Source organism: Heterocephalus glaber, unplaced genomic scaffold, assembly GCF_053883595.1.
Source record: "Heterocephalus glaber isolate CG9 unplaced genomic scaffold, H.glaber_assembly_v1.0 deba00000331, whole genome shotgun sequence".
In the NCBI taxonomy this organism is placed as follows: Eukaryota; Metazoa; Chordata; class Mammalia; order Rodentia; family Bathyergidae; genus Heterocephalus; species Heterocephalus glaber.
The window spans coordinates 24,105,515-24,126,458 of NW_028258142.1; the positions used below are offsets into that span (position 1 = coordinate 24,105,515).

Below are 20,944 nucleotides of genomic sequence, written 5' to 3' on the forward strand. Positions count from 1 at the left end.
TCAAATTATTTATTCTTTGGCAATATTTTGCTATTGCAAGATAAAAATTGGTACCTCCATGAAGAATTGCATTTCTCTTTGGTAACCTTGGATACCTTTTCACTTCTGAAAAAGCCATTTGAATTTCTCTCCGTATGAACTGTTTATTCACATCCTGTAGCCATTTCTCTCTTTGGCTTTTGTTTTCTTTTTGCTATTATGATGTTAAGCTTTTGATCATTCTATGTCCTGATTTCCTGCAGTTTTTGGTGGTTAGTGGATCTATAGGCAAAAATTCAGAGCCCAGCTAAAGGGACGGGCAGGGTCAAAGTACTTCCTTGCCGGGTGGTAATGACCAAAAGGACTTGGTGGCTGCAGGAACACTCTGAGCATCGTGTAGCAGTTTTCAGATGTATGATGATGCATTTACCAGACTGGTTGGTTGGTGAGTTTTGAGCCATGTGTGGCTCATGTTAAGCACGTCTCTGGACATGTGGCTTGATGGTTTTGTTGACACAACCTTGGTTTAGTTATTGTTGAAGCTTTTAACTAAAGGCCATGGTAATGAAGTTCCTCCCCAACCCCAGCCCCCACTGGTATATTTATTATTTCTTTTCTTTGTCAATATTTCCACTCTAAAAAACGAGACAAGATGCTTCTTTCTTTAATAAATTAGCTTTGTCTTCCAAGAGTCTAGTAAAGTCTTCTGTTCCAAGTGGCTTTTTAATAATCAATTTAATCAAAAACAATTTTAACAAAAAAAACCCAATTTAATCAAAAAAATGCCTCCAGGTGCTATTTTGCTATCTTTCCTCAAGGTGTGCACATTAGCGCAGCATCTCTCAAATTGTATGAATAAGTGTCATGTAATTGCTTCAAAAAATACCTGTGGTCATGTTAATTTTGAAAAGGCTGAGATTAAATAAGTAAGTTTCTTTACCATAGGACTTTTCAGAGACCTAAATGTATCAGCAAGTTCATTGAATGTCCAAGGTAGAGGTGTGGATTTAGCAAATGGATTTGACCACAGAACAGCATTTTCACAATTTTTTGTAGTCTCTGATTGAAATACTAGTCAAACAATTAGCTCCAATCTCAGAGAAGAATTAGAAGACTTCAATTTACTTGCCCCATTGATTTGTCTGAATTAGGCCAAATAAGAATCCTTAACTAGAAATAGGATTATTGACTATGTGGCTGCAATCAGATTTGTGAAATTAAGTGAAAACATTTTTGTGGTTAAATCCCAGATAAGATGCACTGATTACTTTCTCCGGGCACCCTAAGGTGTTATCAAGCATGTGAAATTAAGACATCAAGGTTACTGCTGGTAACACCATGGCTGCTCCTGCTTGAGGTCAGAAACCACCCTCTAGTCGAAGCATCCAAATCAGCCTGGGCTGGGAATGAGGGGCAGTGCTGGGAGCAGATAAAGTAACCAGCTGAGGGTTTAATGACCAAGCAAACCCAAAGAGTCAGGTGAGGGAACCAAAGGAAAGGTGGGAAAGCTTATTATATCCAGGTCATTAACAGGGTGGCTTAGTCTCTCCTCCTGAGTATTTCTAAGACTGATTCTTTTAACCCTTATCACTGAACCCTTTTTTCTCTTTTCCAGAGCAGAAAATCTCGTCTGATTTTCTTCCTCAGCCTTCTTGAAACTTAGAAGGGTATTCTCAGAGTGTTCTAGAACACTGGCGGCCGGGATGTGTCATAAGTCATTTGTGAACTCAACTCAGCCACCGAAAGCACATGCATTTTAAAACTACCATAAAATAGATTAGATTCAAGATTGCCCTACGAAATGCCTTTTTTTAACCCACTTTCCCTTAGAGCTCTTCTTTGAATGGGAAAGAAATGTTCTGATTTCAGACGTTATTACAGTGCTCACAAGCTGTTTTATAGTTCCATTTCCATTTTCCCAATTGATAAAATTGCACTTGAGCTAGAAAGATGCCAGGAAGATTTCCATTTGTCATAACACAACAGTGATGATTACCCTATAAATGGCAGCCGAAATGATTTGAGAAAAGTGTTCAGTAATGGTATTGTGGTTTTAAAAAAGAATCAGATTAATTATTTGCGGTTTTCAGTAGTCCACACTTGATCCTCTTGCAATATTATCTGTATTTCCTAGAGAGTAGGAGTTAAAAAATGAATCATTTAAAAAGTTGAAATGAAATATTTTCAAAGGTATGATGGTTTATTTTTATAATAGTCATAAGACTGATCATTTTATAATTCCTTACTTGTAAATGTTCTTTAATATATTCTCTTTTCCAAAAATGATTGTGCCCCATGAGTTGTCAGTGTTCTGCATTCATGTTCATGAAGAACTCAGTGCTCAGAGGGGTTTCCTCAGGATTTCTTCCTAACTGAAGGCATCCTTGTCTTGAGCCCTAGTGACAGTAGTATGCTGCGCCTTCCTGTTAGGAGATAGCACACCCATGTACTGGGGCAGCAATGGAAGGGTGATCCTGTCCTTGTAAGCCACCTTCCCAAATCAGCACTTGCTGGCAAGAGCGAGACTCATCATGGTTTGGAGCTTGAGTCACAATGGGAACCTTAATCAGCGTGGCAAGGTGGATAGGCAGGCTGCATGTGAAACTCAGATTGCTGGAGTTTGAATTTATTTCTCTGCCACTGATCACCTTGCTGATCCTGCTTGTGCCCCAGTTACCTCAGCTGTAAATTGAGATGCTGACTATGTGGCATGACTCCTGGCATATAATAACCACTGAACATATCAGCTATAGAGCTAGTATATGTCATGGGACAGTACAAGGCAAGGGAATATGGACAAAGACAAAAGAGAGGAGTGAAATCTCTTTCCCAGGGGGCACAGCCTGACTGGCAAGCCAATAATCTTCGTATTGGAGGAGTCCTTTGGCCTCAATTCCCACTAGGTACTGGTCTCCACTGGTAGGTCACCCATTGTCATAGAAAGAGAGAAACTGTTCACCATTTATAAATTTTTCTTTTCCTTTTCATTCAGAAGGTATTTTGGGTGCCACTCTGTGGAACCATATGGAGGACTTGTGGGGGATATAACAAGCTTGACATGTTTCAGTCTCCCCCTAAAACCCACCTAGGGAGGGGAGGCATTGCTGGCATCTGTGGCCAAGGTGTGGAGCATTAGTAGTCCTTGCTGTGCCTCTGACTAGCTTGGCCGGGACATAGGGTAGGTGTGAGGGAGCCCAACTGACCTCTGTCCATCCTTGTAGGAACGTACTCACTTAAATAAGCGTGTAACTCCTCCTCATGGTTAGGGTCAATCTCATTCTGGGGGCTGGGGTGTGCCCTGTGCAGAGACAGGATAAAGATGTGTGCGTGTGTGTGTGTGTGTGTGTGTGTGTGTGTGTGTGTGTTGGGGGTAGCAGAGGCAAGGGACAGGCCACAAAGGCTGTAAAGGATAAGACCTGCCCAGAATGGGATGGGTAGTTGGTCACTCTCTCCAGTTCCTGATTTTCAGGAACCAAAGACAGAGGCAGAGCTGTCATAGACAGCTGAGAGTGAACAGTACAGTGGCTTCTTCAGTATGCCCGGAGGGTGTGGCTATCCAAGAGGACTATATTGCAGTCACACTGCCATCAATGTTTTTGAGCGGCTTTATCTGGGTTGGCAAAAGAACAGATGTGATCAGAGTGCACAACCAAGTCCTCAAGGAGACCCTGAACTGTGCTTTCACCACTGGACATCACACCTTTGCCCCATGCCACCACAGGCTATGAAGAACATCCTGAGCTTGCCATGCTACCAGGGGAGGCAGCACAGGTCTACAACAGCCTTGTGGCTTGTTGTTTAGGAGTCCGGTTGGCTGTAGGATTGGAGGAAAGGAGAGGTGATCAGTGAACAGGGAGGCTCTGCACACATAAGATGCTTTGCAGAGTTCAGAATTAGTCTACTACACAGGAGAGGACATCTTCTGCTGACTGGGGAAAGCCACGGAGGAAGAGTCAGGTTAGCAAGAGTAGCATGGTGGACAGAGGTAGGGAGAAATATTTAATGAGGCACCTGTTGGATGAGAAATATCCACAACAGCAGAGAAGCTGGGAACTTTCTAAAGTTCCCTAGAATTTAGACATGGCGATGGTATGGGTGGAGTTTACTCAATGGCATGATGTGCTGTTAAGTTTGTGAAATGAACTTGGAAAGATGACAGGCATTGGTCATCAGGGTAAGGCAGTGCACAACACTGACCTATAATCTGGACTCAGAAGTGTTCAATTAGTTGATGATATACTTCTTTGATTTATTCATTCACTAAAAATTCAGTGTAATGTAAATTTTATAAACCAAGTCAATGAGATTGAAAAAATAATTTAACTCAAGTTAACTGACCTCTTAGATTCTGGTGTTTTTGTTTGGGCCATGTTTAGATAAGGATTGCTCTTGTTGAGTTCTGTGAAGAACTGGTCAAGTCATAACATGGTTGTGAGTTTGACAGGTCTGCCATAACAGAGTACCACCAACTGGGTGGTTTAAACATTCAAAAGGTATTCTCTCACAGTTCTGGAGGCTGCGAGTCTGAGATCAAGGTGTCGACAGGTGTGATTCCTTCTGAGGGAGTGAGAACAGAGTCCCTTCCGGGCCACTCTTCTTGACTTGTAGATGACCACCTCCTCCGAGTGACCTTATATCATTGTCTTATCCCTGAGTCCTAATTCCCCTTTTTAATAAGGACATTAGTTCTATTGGATTAGGACTCACTTGGATGATTTCACTTCAATTTGATTCAAACTACAATAGCTCTGCTTTCTACTTATATACTTTTTTCTCTTTTAAAGATTGTACATGGCAAGTCAAAGCAAATGATCGAAAGTTCCATGAACAACATCATTTTATGAACACTAAGTTCTTTTGTATTAAGAAGAGCAAATATGCGGTAAGTTGACTCCTAAATTACTTTTATTGAAGCCCCATTTTATCCAGTCACTGTCATGTTTGCCTGCTTCGTGCTACACCTGCTTTCTAGGTAGTAACAAGCCTAAGGCTCTTGCTAATTTTTGTTCTTTAGAATGTCATTTTTATTGAAGTTTAATGACCTCTAAGGTGGGTGTGGGTGACTTGAAACAAAACTAAACATTATATAGACTGAAACTTTCCCTAGGTATATTCCAAGCTCTCTTTAAAGTACTTTATGAAAGAGTATAGTATATTGTCACAGAAGCCTTATGCTTAGAAGTAACAAGTTTGAAATGAATTTTAGTAAGTTTTCTTTCCTTCCTCTGCCTAGAATAGATTTAGAAACTTTAAGGATAGCTGGGGATTTAGCTCAGTGGTGCTGCCACCTGCTTTACAAGTGCAAGGTCCTGAGTTCGATCCCCAGTACCAAAAAAAAAAAAGAAGGAAACTTTAAGGATATTTTCACCTTAAACCAATGCAGTGGCATACACCTGTAATCCCAGTTACTCAGAAGGCTGAGACAGGAGAATCGAGAGTCAAGGCCAGTCTGGGCCACATAGAGAGACTCCTTGTCAAAACAAAGATATTTTTACCTAAAACATTGCTTGTATTTGAAATCTGATAAAGAGTATCTGTCAAATATGCACTTAAATTTTATAAAGTGGCCAGGTATCGTGGTGCATGCCTATAATCCTGGCACTCTGGAAGGCTGAGGCAGGAAGATCACAAATTCAAGCCCACCCTGGGCAACTTAATGACCTAACAAGACCCCGTCTCAAAAAAGTAAAAGGAATGAGAATGTAGTTCAGTGTGAAGGCCTTGAGGTCAATCTCCAGTACTCCAGAAAAAGAAAAGAAGTGTTTTAAAGTGTCTGTTTTCTTCTTAGGACTGCTGCTGTAACAAAGTGAAAAAACTGAGGGGCTTAGAAAAACAGAAATTTACAGTGTGGGGGGCCAGAAGTTCAAATTCAAGGTGTCAGTAGAGTTAGTTCTTTATAGAGAATCTGAGAATTCCAGGCCCTTCCCAGCTTCTGGTGGTTGCCCACAGTTTTTGGTATTCCTTGGTCTACAGACACATCACTCCAGCCTCTGCCCCCACCTTTAAGTAGCATTCTCCCTGTGTCCAATTTTCCCCCATTTTATAAAGATACCAGTCAACCGCTGGTCTAGTATGACTTCATCTTGATTATGTCTGCAAAGAGCCTATTTCCAAATAAGATCCCATCCACAGATATTGAGCTTAGGTCTTGAGTGTATCTTTTGGGGGACACGACTCAATCCACAAGGGTGCCTTTTAGTCTCTTGCTGTACACAAGCCTCTGTCCCCCTTGAATTGACCTGTTTCTTTCCTGCTTTGCTCATGTTGACATCTGCCTTTGCCCATTTTCTAACAGGCTCTATAACGGATCAAGGCATCTGACAGCAGGATCCATGAGGTCACAGTCTGATGTCTGTATCTTGTTACTCTCTCTGACATAAGATTCCATGTAGTCATTTCTGAGCCCTGGCTAGAATTAAAAGCTTAAAAGAAATCTCAGTATCTTTCTGACTGATGGATCATGGCCCTGGGTCACTGTAGATCATGGGACGTGGTAATGTTTGCGGGTGTGTATACTTGATGCATGAATGACTTTCTTATTTTTTCCAACAGAATAATGCAATTAAAACATACAAGTACAATGCATTTACCTTTCTACCAATGAATTTGTTTGAGCAGTTTAAGAGAGCAGCCAATTTCTATTTCCTGATCCTTCTTATCTTACAGGTAATGCTCTGTGGTATCTTAAATCTGTTGTGAATTCTGACAGTGCAGTAATACCTAATGTGTGGTGATACAGTGTGGATAATTTTGAAAGTGTCTCATATTAATGTCAGGTTTTTCTACCTAAGGGGTCATTGCCTCCTGCACAGAACAGGCTCAATTTGTATTTGAACAGGGAAAAAGAACAAAGAAAAATATGATTTTATTTTTTAAAGTTAAATTTTGAACAGATGAGAGTGCTCAAACTGGTAACCCTGAAGTGAATAAAAATATAATCTTCACTTTAGAATTATTTGTACTTTAAAATTAAATCTATTTTTATGCTTATCTTTTTAAATTTAGTTGCCTGATTTCCAGAAGAGTGTTACTGATTTTTATTAATACTTTAGTCATAAAGTTTATGTTATTCTGTGAAGTGCTTTTACATTAGAAAAGACTTTTTCTGATTTAAAAAAATTGTGGCAAAGAGATTCCCTTATCTGGATAGCAAGACTTTTTTATGTGTAGGAACAGTTGCTATAATCAACTCATTTCACTCAGCATTCAGAGTCAACCTTTAGCACCTGACAAGCTGGTTACAAAGACAGTGTTATCTGCTTTGCTGCGTAAAGGGCTGGATTTGGAAAACAGTCCCACTGCTGGGATTCTCCCACTAATACTATAAAATGGTAGCACGTGTGTCTTGGTGGGGACGGAAGCTGCACTGAGTGGAGAGAAGAGGAAAGGGAGACACTAGGAGGAAGTGGTTACTAGCAGATTTGGTGGAACATAAGCTCTGGTGACTTAGAGCTGGGGATGTAGCTCAGTGATATGGTACTTGCCTAGCATGCGCAAGGCTCGGGGTTCAATACCCAGAACCACAAGGAAAGGCCTGTCTTGATTGTAAAGGATGGTCCTACTGTGAAGGGTGGATGTTTAGACAGAGGTGAACCATACAAGTAATAAGGTGCTGCTATGTGGTCAGTGTGCTACTATTCCTTTACTTCCTTCTAGAAGGGAAAAAGAAAGATTCACATATTCACAATTTTGTGGGAAAGGGTCTTTCTTCCAACCACACCCCAATTACCTTCTATTAAGGCGCAGGGATCCAAATTAGGCTAACAGCAGTAGCCTTAGACAAACAGCCCTTTACTTACACTGTTACTTCACTTAGTTCTTAAACTCTGTGAGGTAAGGATCAGCATAACCTCTGTTTTGCAGAGATCTGAGGCCAGGTGAGATAAATACAAAGTAACATTGCTTAAAGTCCCAAAGCCTATGTGTATAGAGCTGGACAGGGCTGGATCCAGTTCAGCTTCAAAGAACCACCACATAATGTGACCTAGTGATTGACAGGATGATTATGAAAGATCAAAATGAGATTTGCTTCCCAATCTTCTATTCAAATTGGGAGGTTGCGTTGATGGAGGTGGAGCCTTTTGTAAGGCCACCTGCGTTTTTGGCTGGACCAGTAGCAATAGTCATGAAAGGATTACTTTCTTCAAGTGTCCCAAAGATAGTCTACCAGGTCACTCACTAGCTGATGGAGATAGCCATCTGCTGCCATCTTTGCCTGTGCCACAAGACTCTCAGAAATCATTGCCTCTGAGCAACCTTCTGAGAGAAAGCTATGTGCCTTTCCTAAAAATTTAGGACTACTTTCCCCCTACCCCAGTCTACCCCCCACTTCAGTTAATTATGATTTTCACAAAAAGTGCTGAGCAGTTCTCTTTTAGGTTACAAAAGATCTCTTTTATCATGTTACAAAACCTCCTTGGTATCCAGTTAAAGTCACAATGAGATAATTTCAGAACCACTGACCATGGCCAGGATCTGTTCCATGTGTCCAGAAGCTAGAGAAGCAGGTTGGCTGGATGCTTAAATGCCTTTTCCTATATGGATTTCAGGTGCAGATTTGTGTGGTGATGGAAATTAGAATTAGCAAGCTTAGAGTCAGCAGCCTACTTCCTGTAAGTTAGCTGTGCCTTCACAGGTACTTCACATAAGCCTTTTTATTTCTGTTAGGCAATTCCTGAAATATCTACCCTGGCATGGTACACCACACTCTTCCCCCTACTTCTGGTGCTGGGCATCACTGCTGTCAAAGACCTGGTGGATGATGTGGTAAGGATTTCTCATGCAACTAACTGTACAACTTTGTACTTGACCATCTTTAATTTGGCATTAGTACTTACGTGATGAGGTGATTAAAATATTTCTTCATTTTTCTTCTAAAGGCTCGGCATAAAATGGATAAGGAAATCAACAATAGAACATGTGAAGTCATTAAGGATGGCAGGTATGTTGCCTCCTTCAATTTGTAATTTAGTTACAAAGACATAATATATGCATTTGTCTAGAAACATAGTCATTACTAAATTTTTTAATTGTCAAGACATCTCTTAACTTGCAGAGACACTGCATGGGCTTTGCTGCTCCGAGGTCATACAACCCAAATTGGACTATGTGCAGTTGCCAACTGGCCTTTGTGTTTCCAGCACATCTGGCATTTACATGGCTCCTTCAGCCTCCGATGAGCTGCATCCACCTCTGCTCTTCTCAAACTTGTCCCCTTCAGGGGTTTGCTTGTGTAGGATGTCTTGACACCTTCATGACCTACCAGCAAAAGTGATTTCTCTCTTCTCTGCCCTTGAAGAGCATTTTAGCTTTTTAAATTATGATATGAATTGTATTAGAATTATTTTTGTATCTCTCCTTCTGAACTGTACTGTAAGTTTCTCGAGGATGTTGTCCTATCTGAAACACACAAGAAGTGCTCAATAAATGTTTGTTCAACAAATGTAGTCAGCTGTGACCAAAGTTCCAACTCAGGGATCAGCAGTGAGTTGTTTTTTGAGTGAGAGCCTCAAGGCAGAACTACAAATTCAAGTCCTAAAAATAGGGACTAAGACCCAAGTCAAAGAATTTTTAATGTGTTGATATTGAAGCAAATAAGCTGATTTATGATAATATCTCTACTGTATTTAATTAAAAATAGACACCCCTAAGCCATAAATATGTTAACATAGTTTTTCTTCTTGCAATAGATGGATTTCAGTTAGAAATGTAAATGGGTATTTCCTATGAAGTTTAACACCAAAGATAGTCATCTTTCATTTCACTGATATTCTTATTACTTTTATTATAAAATCCAGGCATAGTCATTAAGAATATGAACAATAGAGAGGAGACCATCTCTGAAGCCCATGAGGGTTCTTGTGGCCCACAGGAAGCTATAATGTGTTTTTGTCCTGGGCACTGAGCAAGTGGTGGATGGCTGAGAAGGAAGAGAGGAGTGAAGGGAAGCAAGACATGAGCAAAAACAAAGGGAGTGGCACCATCTCCCTGCCACTTATTGGAATAGCCCCAGTGGCCACTTCCTTATGTGAGGTCAGGTAGGAAGAACACATCAAAGCCATCACACTGCTGTTGTTTCCTCCATATATGGTTACATCATTAAAAGGGTGGACCTTAGTAAACATTTCCCCTGTGATTTACACATTTTCCAGAATCTTTGACATCCAGAAAGAATGATAATTCCCCTGCTTGGAACTTAAAACCCAATAAACTCTCATTATTTTTAATACTTAGGTTCAAAATTACCAAGTGGAAAGATATTCAAGTTGGAGATGTTATTCGTCTGAAGAAAAATGATTTTGTTCCAGTAAGTGAAAGCGTTCTATCTTTCCCATTCCTATCCTCCCGGCCTGCACTTGGGTCACCCCGAAGCTCTGTGTCATAGGTGCCTTTTGTTTTGTACAGGCGGACATTCTGTTGCTATCCAGCTCTGAGCCTAATAGCCTCTGCTATGTGGAAACAGCTGAGCTTGATGGGTGAGTGTGTCTCAGATAGGCCCATTTCAACACTGGTGTTGCAGGGATGTGCACTCCCCTGGTGTCTGTGTTCTCCAGCAGGAAACCTCAAGATCTGGCCCTGCCTCTGCCGCTGGCACTCTTGACAGTGACCTGAGTAAACTGGCCTCTTTTTCCCCCATTACAGATGTTTGCCCTGCTGGATTTCAGTCTTGCTTCCCCATTGGTTTCTATCCTTCCATTCTTCCCTTTTGAAATGGGTATGTTTACCTGTGCCATTGTGTGTCCACAGTGTTTAATTCTTTCTGACTTTTATAGGAACTTCCAGTTAAAAGTTTACCTTAAATCTCAGAGTAGACTTTGGATCTGGATTTTTTTCAGCAATGCTGAAACTTTTAAGACTTTGGCAACTCTTAGAGATACACTGAATGCATTTTGCATGAAAGGATGCACATGAATCTCTTAGGAACCAGAGGCAGAATGTTACGATTTAGATCTAGTTGTTTCCCCAAAGCCCTTTGTGCTAGTAGGTGGGGCATTTGGGAGGTGATTGAATCATGCGGTCTTGATAATTATCAATGGACTAGTCCCCTGACGAGTTTATAGCTGATTTGCTGTTAGGAGGTGGAATCTGATCAGAAGAGAGGGGATAGTAGGGTGGGACCTAGAAGGGCTTACCTCTTCCTACTCCTCCCTACACATTCTTTCTACTTCCTGCTACCATGCCATGAGCAGCTCTCCTCTACCATCCCCTCTGCCACGCCACCCTGCCTTGGAGGCAGTGGACTATGGACTGAAACCTCTACAGACTGAGTCAAAACAAACCAAAGTAAACCTCTCCTCCTTTAAGTTCTGGGTATCAGGTATTGTGTCACAGTCATCTAAGACAGATCTTAGTTACTTTCTTTGTCACTGTGACACAGTACTCACACCACAATTTAAAAGAGCAGAGGCTTACTTTGGCTCATAGTCTGTAGAGGTTTCCGTCCATAGTCCGCTGGCTCCAAGGCAGGGCGGCATGGCAGAGGGGATGGCAGAGGGGAGCTGCTCGTGGCATGGCAGCAGGAAGCAGAGAGAATGTGTATGGAGGAGTAGGGAAGAAATAAATACTTCCAGACCATATCCTCAGGCCCCAGTGACCCACCTCTTCCAAACAGATCCCATCTCCTAACATCAAGTCAGCTATAAACTTATCAGTGGACTAATCCACTGATGATTGTCAAAACCCCATGATCCAGTCACTCCCTAAATGCCCCACCTATGAGTGCATGAGGGTTTGTGGGGATGTCTAGATCTAAACCATAACCTTCTGCCCATGGCCTCCAAAAGACTCATCTGCATCCCTTTATATAGAAGGCATTTACTCCATCTCTAAGAGTTGCCAAAGTCCTAACAATTTCAGCATTGCTGAAAAATCTAAGTCCAAAGTCTCCTCTGAGATTTATGGCCTCTCCCAGAATTCTCAAGCCTTGCCTTTCGCCACCCCTCAGGGAAGGTAAAGGCCCAAATGGGAAATAGATGCTCAGGCCCTTTAGAAACTGCCAAGGAGTTTTGAGAACAGGAATGACTATGGATATTATCTCATTCAGAGAAGAGATTAGGGTTTTTAAGTCTTTACCAGTAAGCAATTTTAAATTTTCCCTTTGTTGGTTTTAGCTATCCTACCAAAACTTAAAAGAGAATAAGGTTCTGGTTTTGACCAGTTTTCAGTGCATTTATTGAATGCTTACAAGGTTGCAGGCACATTATATTTAGCTCATTTTTAACAACTAGGGCCAGGGATTTAGCTCAGTGGCGTGGTGCCTGCCTGGCAAGCTCTTGAGTTCAATTCCCCGTACTGAAAAAAAAGAAAGACTTTTAACACCTCAGTGTGATGAGCGTTATTCTTCCCCGTGTATTGCCCATGAGGAGACCAAGGCCCAGAGAGATGAAGTAGCCTGCTCATGGCCACAGAGTAAGTGGCAGTAGGGACCCCGCTTCCTGTGCTCCTTGTTCCTTACGTCCCAAAGCTGCTTTCACTACTTCAGAGAGCTAAAATCATGTGAGTGAAAAACCTTGGCCTTTCCTTGCCCTGTGAGTGAGTCAGCTGACAATTCAATCTCAGCAATGAAATAACTATTAATCTCACTGGTGGGATATTCGAAAGGCTAATGAAGATAGGAAGTCTTAATAGGCCCTGCCAGAACAGAGTGGTGGAGCTGGGAACCACTGGTCAGTTTCCTGATAGGTGGACATTCCTGAGCGGGTATCTGAGAGGTCTGTGAGGGGCCATCCATGGTGACCAGGCAGCCTTGCTCTCAAGAGTGCACGTCCTGGTCTGTCTCCATGTGTCACGCACAGTGACCTTCCCTTGCACGAGGGTTGGGACAGGCCAGGTATTGGAGGTGAGACTGTCACCTCCTTTCCTAAATCCAATTATTCATTCTAGAAAATAAGTCAGCAGAAGTTAAACAGAACACCTACAACAAGAGGTTTTTTTCCTTCCTTTTTTTATTAGTATGTTCACAATAAATAGTAAATGCATTCATCATGGGGAATTGGTACATATAGAACAATTTTGTTTTAATCATCTTAGTATGCTGAAATATTAGAAGCTACATTTCCCAACAGCAGTTTGGTGAACAGGTAAAAAGAAGGAGATGAGAAGTTAATGAGGATGTTGTGGCTGTCTTGTCCTAAGTGTCACCATAGCAAACAGCAAAGGTGACCAGCATTTCCCAGGTCAAGGATTCTTCTCTAGTTTAGAGGGTAACCTCATCCAAACTTAAAGTTTCAAGATAGACAACAAGTATAAAAATAGAACAAGTTAAGGGCTGAGGATGTAGCTCAGTGGTAGAGCCCTTGCCTAACATGTATAAGACTAAGTTCAATCTCCAGAACTGAAAACAACAAAAAAAGAACAAGCTAATGATTTAGCCTTCATTTCTAGGTAAACTTAATGTTATCTTGTGTGTGCTATTTATCTTCCTCTTTGAAGTATAAAATGTGCTCATGCAATTACTTTTCCCCTCCCTTTAGAGAAACCAATTTAAAGTTCAAAATGGCACTTGAAATCACAGACCAATGTCTTCAAAGGGAGGATAACTTGGCAACGTTTGATGGTTTGTACAAAACACATCCTACTTTATTTTAAGTTTTAGTTGCTTGATTTGGTCTATGAATTAAAGCCAGAAAATCCTTCCTATGTGATTAATAATGTAAATCATATCTTTCCTAAAGGTTTTATTGAATGTGAAGAACCCAACAACCGACTAGATAAGTTTACAGGAACACTATTTTGGAGAAACAAAAGGTTTTCTTTGGATGCTGATAAAATTTTGTTACGTGGTTGTGTAATTAGGAACACCAATATCTGCCATGGATTGGTCATTTTTGCAGGTACTTTGAGATTTTCTTAGGAAATTGATCTGCTATGAGCTCTTAAGATTTAAAGGAAGAAATTGCTTTTCTGTCCTTTTTTCATCAAAACCAAAGGAAGAGTAATTATATTGACATGCTAGTTAATTGATTTACCCAATTGTTGATCATATTGAATTTTCCATTTTTAGGTGCTGACACTAAGATAATGAAGAATAGTGGGAAAACCAGATTTAAAAGAACTAAAATTGATTATTTGATGAACTACATGGTTTACACGGTATTTATTTTCCATTTCAGTAGATGAAAAGCTAGACTATTGTCTTTAGCTCTAATTTTGTTATATATTTCTCTAGTGCAAAAAAAAAAATTACTTCTTTAGATGGGGTAGAAAAATCTCAGGTAAGCTCAGTGAATCTAGGCTCCTAAAGGCAGAGCAGCGTTGATTTTACTGGTATCAGTTTCCCATATGGGAGCTCCTCTTAAAAACAAACTTTTTTTCTCCAACATATACTGTATAAATTCAAATACAAGGCAAGACTAAAAATAAGGTGTGTCAAGCGTCTTCAGGCCACACCCAGGTTCAGTGATGGACTAGGAGGACCCATAAGATTTACTTTACAGTTGGCCTCATGGCTATGACTTATTACAGGAAAATGATACAAATCAAGATGAGCAAAAGACTCATAGGGCAAAGTCCAGAGGAAATCAGGCACAGGCTCCCAGTGAATTCTCTCCCAGTGAAGTCACACACAACAGGCATTTAATGCCCCCCAGCAATGATTTGTGACAGCACATGTGAAATGTTGTCTTCCAGGGAAGCTCAATAGACTCTCACCCAGGAGTTTTAACTGGAGACTGGTCATGTAGGCACCATCTGCCTGGCGTGCACCGAAACTCAAGACTTCCTGAAGGAAAGCAGGTTGTCAGCATAACCCATGCTGCCTGCACAGCCAGGCGCAGTGAATTGTTCTTATCAGAGAGTAAGAAATAAGGAATCAGAAAACCCCCCTAAAATTAAAGTTTCCAGATGCCAACCAAAGGCCAACCTTGGAAGAAGGCCTTGTGAGGAGGGCAGTCTCAGTTCTGCTGTGTTAGCTCTTTTCTTTTTTTATGGTGAGCCCATACATTAAGCAGATCTCCAACTTCCTAATGAGAATTATTTCTCAAATTTTTAGTTCAATTTGAATATATAACCTCTTAGGGACTTATAATAAGTAAAATGCTTTATTGTAGATACATATTGAAAGTCACATAAAAGTAATATAATAATTTAAGGAAAACTCTTTTTCTTCTCCTCTCGTATTTAATGAAAAATTTCCTTGAACTTGACATGTTCATCTTCACTGTAACCATGGTGATCATGACTACAGCCCTCACAAAGAGCCTATCGTGTCTCCCCTGTGCCAAGTTGTTTTGACACATAGCACTTTTGAAATAAAATACATGTCCAAAAATTTAGTTTTGTCTGTGGAAATTTTATTTCCACTTGCAAATAATGTACACAAATACAACTAGGATGGGTGGCTTTTTAATTTATCCCATAAGTATACAGTCATCATTTCCACGACTTAGGGCTTACTGTATTGCTTCTCAGGTGATCTTATTTATAATACCTTGTAGTCTTTATGATACTGTACCTTCAGAAATAATTACCCAAATGTGTGTGATGGTTCTATTTAAAAAAAAAATTTCCACCCAATATTTTTTATAAGTAGCTCGATTTAGCATAGTTTGAAGTTGTTTCATGCTAGGGAAAGCTATCTTCCCAAACAATATGTTATTTTTCAAGGTAAAAACAGTTCAGAGAATATCCTGTAGTATGAAAGTGTTTAAGGATTTGAATGTAAGATACTACCTTCTTTATTAAAAGGTAATTCTGGGAACAAAACCACCATATATATAGAATATAGAATAAAGCAATCAATCATAACCATCAAATAGACTTTCAAAGCATTCTTATGATACTATCTTAAGTACATTAATTTTACAGACTATTAAATTATCATAAACAATCATAAAGTTTAAATAAGGTTAATTAGGAACAACAAAATGCACGGGGTTGGAAATTCATCTTGGGAATACAAGTCAATGCTTCCTGTCTTGTAGATCTTTGTTGTTCTCATCCTGCTTTCTGCTGGGCTTGCCATTGGCCATGCATATTGGGAAGCACAAGTTGGCAATTACTCTTGGTATCTCTATGATGGAAAAAATGCCACTCCCTCCTACCGCGGATTCCTGAATTTCTGGGGCTATCTCATCGTTCTGAACACCATGGTGCCCATATCTCTCTATGTCAGGTAAGGCTGTCCTCTTCTTGACCTCTTGCTTTCAGGGAAGATTATAGTATTTTGTCCCAGTTTAGCACCTTCCAGTCCAGCAGTAATTGTTTCAAAGGTCAAAAGGAACAAGAAAATAACTTCTATTTCAAAACTGAATGTAAGCCAGGGGAAGAAAATGAACCTTTGAGTATCTACTCTGTGCCAGGCACCTGCTATTTAGTCTCTTTGCAGATAAGGCCCTGGTGTTCTGGGGTCAAAGGCCACAATCATTTACTTGGTAAGATTTCTTCTCAGTGTGTTCCAAGTCTCAGGAGTCAAAAAGAGCCAGGGAGAAGGTGAAGATTTAAAATGTCATGGAAAAACTTACTTTTCCCCTTTGGGATCCTTCCTACCCTCTTAGCTGAGCCTGGCTTATTACCATCTGCCATGCCAATGTTTGCTTGTCACAGTTACGGCCTTTCTGCCACTACCTCCTGGTGGGAAGGTCTTTGCCTTCCTCCAGTCTCTCACAAGGTTCTGACGTTCATCTCATTGTCAATCTCAGCTACAACAGAGGATCAAAGTCATATCTCTGACCAATGTCAGTCACCTTGTTTGGAGATATTTCTTCCTTTTCCTCCTCCTTCTTTCTTTGATGTTAGAGTTCACTGTCACAGGCCAATTGGATTTTAGGCCTTTGAGGGAAGAACTGTGCCTTGGAATATACTCTGCAGTCAAAGGCAGCTCTTAGTTCCAGTAAATAATAGTCCAGAGGCACATGGGATCCCCCCCTACACACACACACTCCTGTAATTACACACACACACCTGTAATTAGAAGCTTTTCTTTTAATTTTATTATATGAACACTTGTTTTGTTGTTAATTTTATTACATGTAGTTACTGTTGTTCTACTGATAGGAAATAATCCCTGGGGCAGTCATCTGTCCCACAGGTACTTTAAAGATTAAAAAAGACTAAAATGAGCATTCCCCTCATTAAGAGAACTATTATACAGATTATTTTGTATAAAACTATCAATGTATGCTATAAAATAAATTATACTGCATGGAATTTGGGGTGAAAAAGTTATACCACGTGATTAATGCAGTTCTTTATGTCTCTTGGATATTAATAAAAGGTTTTTTTTAAGCATAAGTCATATTAAATCATTCTAGAGAGTATCTCTGCTTTGTCTTCCACCTCATGAGCACTTTGCATCTCATTCGGAATAGAATTATCAAGGACACAGTATCACCTCCAAGATCTGGCAGGATCTGCCTACACCTCAAGGCCCCTGCCACTCCGGGTCCCTTGATGTTCCTTCTACCTTAGGATCTTTGTCCCTACTCTTAGCTCTGCCTGGAACATTCTTCTCTAGATAGCTATATCCTGCTATTTCATTTTCTTCAGGCCTTTGCTCAGAGGTCACCTTATCACCCAGCCCGACCCAAGCCACCTGATCTTAACCATTGCTTCTCTTCTCCCTTGGTTTCCATCTCCCCTTTCCCTGCTTTGAATTTCTACAGAGAACTTTTAGCACCTGAGAGAATGGATATTTATTAGAATTTTTAATCTAATAGGTAACCTGCTTAATGGCAGGGATTTCATCTGTCTTGTTTACTCATATATACTCTGTAGTTTACATAGTAGGACATATTTATGAAATGGAGAGAGGGAAGGTAAGTCATTTTCTGTCTTTTAAATCTGTTATAAAAGCATCCATTGCCACTTGACAATTTCTACATATGTAAATAGCTTCCTTATTACTGAATTATTCTATATTGGCTTGGTTTGGATTTTTTGGTACTGGGGATGAAACCCAGGGACTCACACATGCTAGGCAAGTGCTGTACCACTGAGCTATATTCCCAGCCCCTTATAGTTTTAAAATTAAGAAGATCTTTTTATAATATCTTCTTTTGGACATTCTGTAATCTTGTAAGATAGAAAAAAATATATACTTTTTCCACAATGAGGGGTAACAATTTAGGGGTTATTTGCCCAAAGACCATTGTCCTATTTGAGAACATCTGGCAGTCTGTCTCCTAGTGTGCCCTTACCTCCTTGGGAGTGAAGATCAACACAGCCATCCCAGTTGTCCCTGAGTGCAACAGGGAACGAGATGGAAGAGAGAAGAGATGTCCATGCCTGTGGCACTGTCTGCAGGGTCACCTTGTTGCCCATTTCTTTGGGCTGTGTTCTGAACATGGAACTCCATGGCCTGATGTGCAGGAGTGAGAGGGAAGTCACACTGAGCAAGTTGTTTGGAAGAGCACTATTATTCTAAACCCGTCTTGACTCTGAAGCTGGAGTATGACATGTATGGTCAGGAGAGTCCAGAGGCTGGGCATACGGGCCACAGAATGGCTTATGTCCTGGAAGATGTTATAAAAACACAGGTTTTAAAAAAATTAATATAATGTAATACCTTACACCAAGTAACTTTTTGGGGACGTGGTTGTAATGAGTCAGGTATTGTTGTGTAGCCCAGGTTGGGCTCAAACTTATGATCCTTCCGCTTTAGCCTCCCAAGTGCTGGGGTTGTAGGCCTGTACCACTACACCTGGCTTTAAACCAAGTAATTTATAGACAATAGAAATATATAGCTCACAGTTCTGGAGGCTGGGAAGTCTAAGGTCAAAGGCCAGCATATTTGGTGTCTGGTGAAGACTCACTCCCTGCTTCGTAGATGGCAAATTCTTTCTGAATCTTCACATGGCAAAACGGGCAAACAAGCTCCATTAGGTCTCTTTCATAAGGATGCTAACCCTATTCATGAGGGTTCTGCTCTCAGACCTAACTACTTCTGAAAGGCCCAACCTCAGTACAGTTGCACTGGGGATTAGGTTTCAACATATGGGTTGTGGTCGGGGTGGGGGGCACTAATGTTCAGTCTGTAGCAAGTGAGGATAAAATCCACTGCCTGCCACTCACATCGAAGTGCTCCATATAATGTAATCTTTTGTCTTCATAGTGTGGAAATAATTCGTTTGGGACAGAGTCACTTCATTAACTGGGACCTGCAGATGTACTACACTGAGAAGGATACACCTGCAAAGGCTAGGACCACTACGCTAAATGAGCAGCTCGGGCAGATCCATTACATCTTCTCTGATAAGACGGGGACACTCACACAAAATATCATGACCTTTAAAAAGTGCTGCATCAATGGGCAAATCTATGGTGAGTGTGAGTACAAGAGAGTGAAAAGGCAAACCCTATCCCATTCACAAGTGGACTGCAAACTTGGATAATCTTTTCCTTGAAATAATGTCTGAGATATGCTTTTGTTGACTAGACTCATATATTTAAAATAAAAAGGATGGTTGGGTGTTGAATTAGGGTAGAAGAATCATTCCTCTGGTGCTGCCTGGAGCTGAGCCTGCCTTCCAAGAATGTCTAGTGCCCTACTGGGTGGAATCCCTGCTGCTGTGGGCTTTCCCAGCCAAGCCGTAATGGAGGACTGTGAACACTGTTGGGAAGACCTGTGTAACAAAATTAACAGTCGGAAATAGGCATACCTCTCTCCACTTAAAAATTGAATTACCATATGTTCTAGCAATTCCAATTCTAGGAGTATACTTTACTCGCAGAATTGAAAATGAGAACCCCAAAGGATATGTGTACAGCCATGTTCACAGCAGTATTTTTCACCATAGCCAAAAGGTGGAAATAACCAAATGTCCATGAAGAGAGGAATGGATAAGCAAAATATGATACATAAAAACAAAGGAATCTTATTAAACCTTAAAAGAAAGGAAATTCTGACCCATGCTATAACATGGATGGACCCCCCAGGGCATTATACTAAGTGAAATAACCCAATCACAAAAGTTTCAATTATACAAGATAAAAACAGTTCTGTGTTTAGACGGTGTTGGTAGTTTCACAACAATGTGAATGTACTTCATGCTGCTGGTTTGTACACTTTATAATGACTGTAATAGCTAATTTTATATTTTGTGTGATTCACAATTTTTTTAAAAGTTGATTTCCATTCTCATTTTCCAAAACACAGCTTATGCTTACCAATAATACTAAGACTAATACTGTATTGAAATAGAGTGCTCTAACTTTTAAATAAAGACAACATGGTTGTGTTTTTTTAAAAGGATACATGCATATTCTTTCCACTTAGAGAAAACTTTTTTCTCTGAATGTGTTTTCACATCAGTGAGGAAGATGGACACTAGGGGGGAAGAAGTGGTCCCATGAGTGGTGGCAGTCCCTTCTAGGAGAGTTAGGAAAGCATTTGAAAGCCCTCAATTCAGGTGCCAGTGGAGTACAGAGGGATGGGCACCAGTATGTGAACATCTAGACAAAGGGGCAGCAAACTTTTTCTGTGAAGAGCCAGATGGCAAATAGTTTAGCCTCTGCAGGCCATATATGATCTCTATCAAATATTCTTTATTTTTCCCAACTCTTGAAAAATGTGAAAACCACTGTTAACTCCAGAATCATCCAGATACAGGCCACGAGACCCACACTGCCACCAAGTATGCAAAGCCAGGTTGGAGGGGCCTCCAGACACAGGTGAAGACTCAATTTGGTTTGTCTTATTTGTTTCTCAGGAGACCATCGAGATGCTTCTCAACACAGTCACAGCAAAATAGAGGTGTGTTCTTCAACTTAAGGAACTGTTTGGGATATGTATTCATTTCCTAGAGCTGTCTTAACAAATTACTGCAAACTGGGTGCCTTAAAACAGCAGAAATTTGTTCTCTCACAGTTGTAGAGGCCAGGAGCCTGCAATCAAGGGTCAGTAGAGTTGTGATCCCTCTGAAAGTTCCAGGGAAGCATCCTTTCTTGCCTCCTCCTAGCTACTGGTGGCTGCCAGCAGTCCTTGGTGCTCTCTGGCTGGTTACAAGGCTCCAATGGTCACATGGTGTTC

The 20,944-nt window shown here is 40.6% G+C and overlaps 1 protein-coding gene across 3 annotated transcripts in view; it reads left to right on the forward strand.

Annotated features, from left to right (window-relative positions):
* Atp8b1 (ATPase phospholipid transporting 8B1) overlaps window positions 1–20,944 on the forward strand; it is a 133,192-nt gene that overhangs the window by 82,199 nt on the left and 30,049 nt on the right. For all 3 annotated transcript variants that reach the window (XM_021239201.2, XM_087192112.1, XM_004858399.4), the window contains 12 exons: window positions 4,764–4,861; window positions 6,532–6,645; window positions 8,647–8,745; window positions 8,859–8,920; window positions 10,213–10,285; window positions 10,384–10,454; window positions 13,452–13,534; window positions 13,653–13,811; window positions 13,982–14,070; window positions 15,900–16,090; window positions 19,028–19,236; window positions 20,625–20,668. In XM_021239201.2, coding sequence (XP_021094860.1) covers window positions 4,764–4,861; window positions 6,532–6,645; window positions 8,647–8,745; window positions 8,859–8,920; window positions 10,213–10,285; window positions 10,384–10,454; window positions 13,452–13,534; window positions 13,653–13,811; window positions 13,982–14,070; window positions 15,900–16,090; window positions 19,028–19,236; window positions 20,625–20,668 — 1,292 coding nt within the window. The remainder of the gene's footprint in view (window positions 1–4,763; window positions 4,862–6,531; window positions 6,646–8,646; window positions 8,746–8,858; window positions 8,921–10,212; window positions 10,286–10,383; window positions 10,455–13,451; window positions 13,535–13,652; window positions 13,812–13,981; window positions 14,071–15,899; window positions 16,091–19,027; window positions 19,237–20,624; window positions 20,669–20,944) is intronic.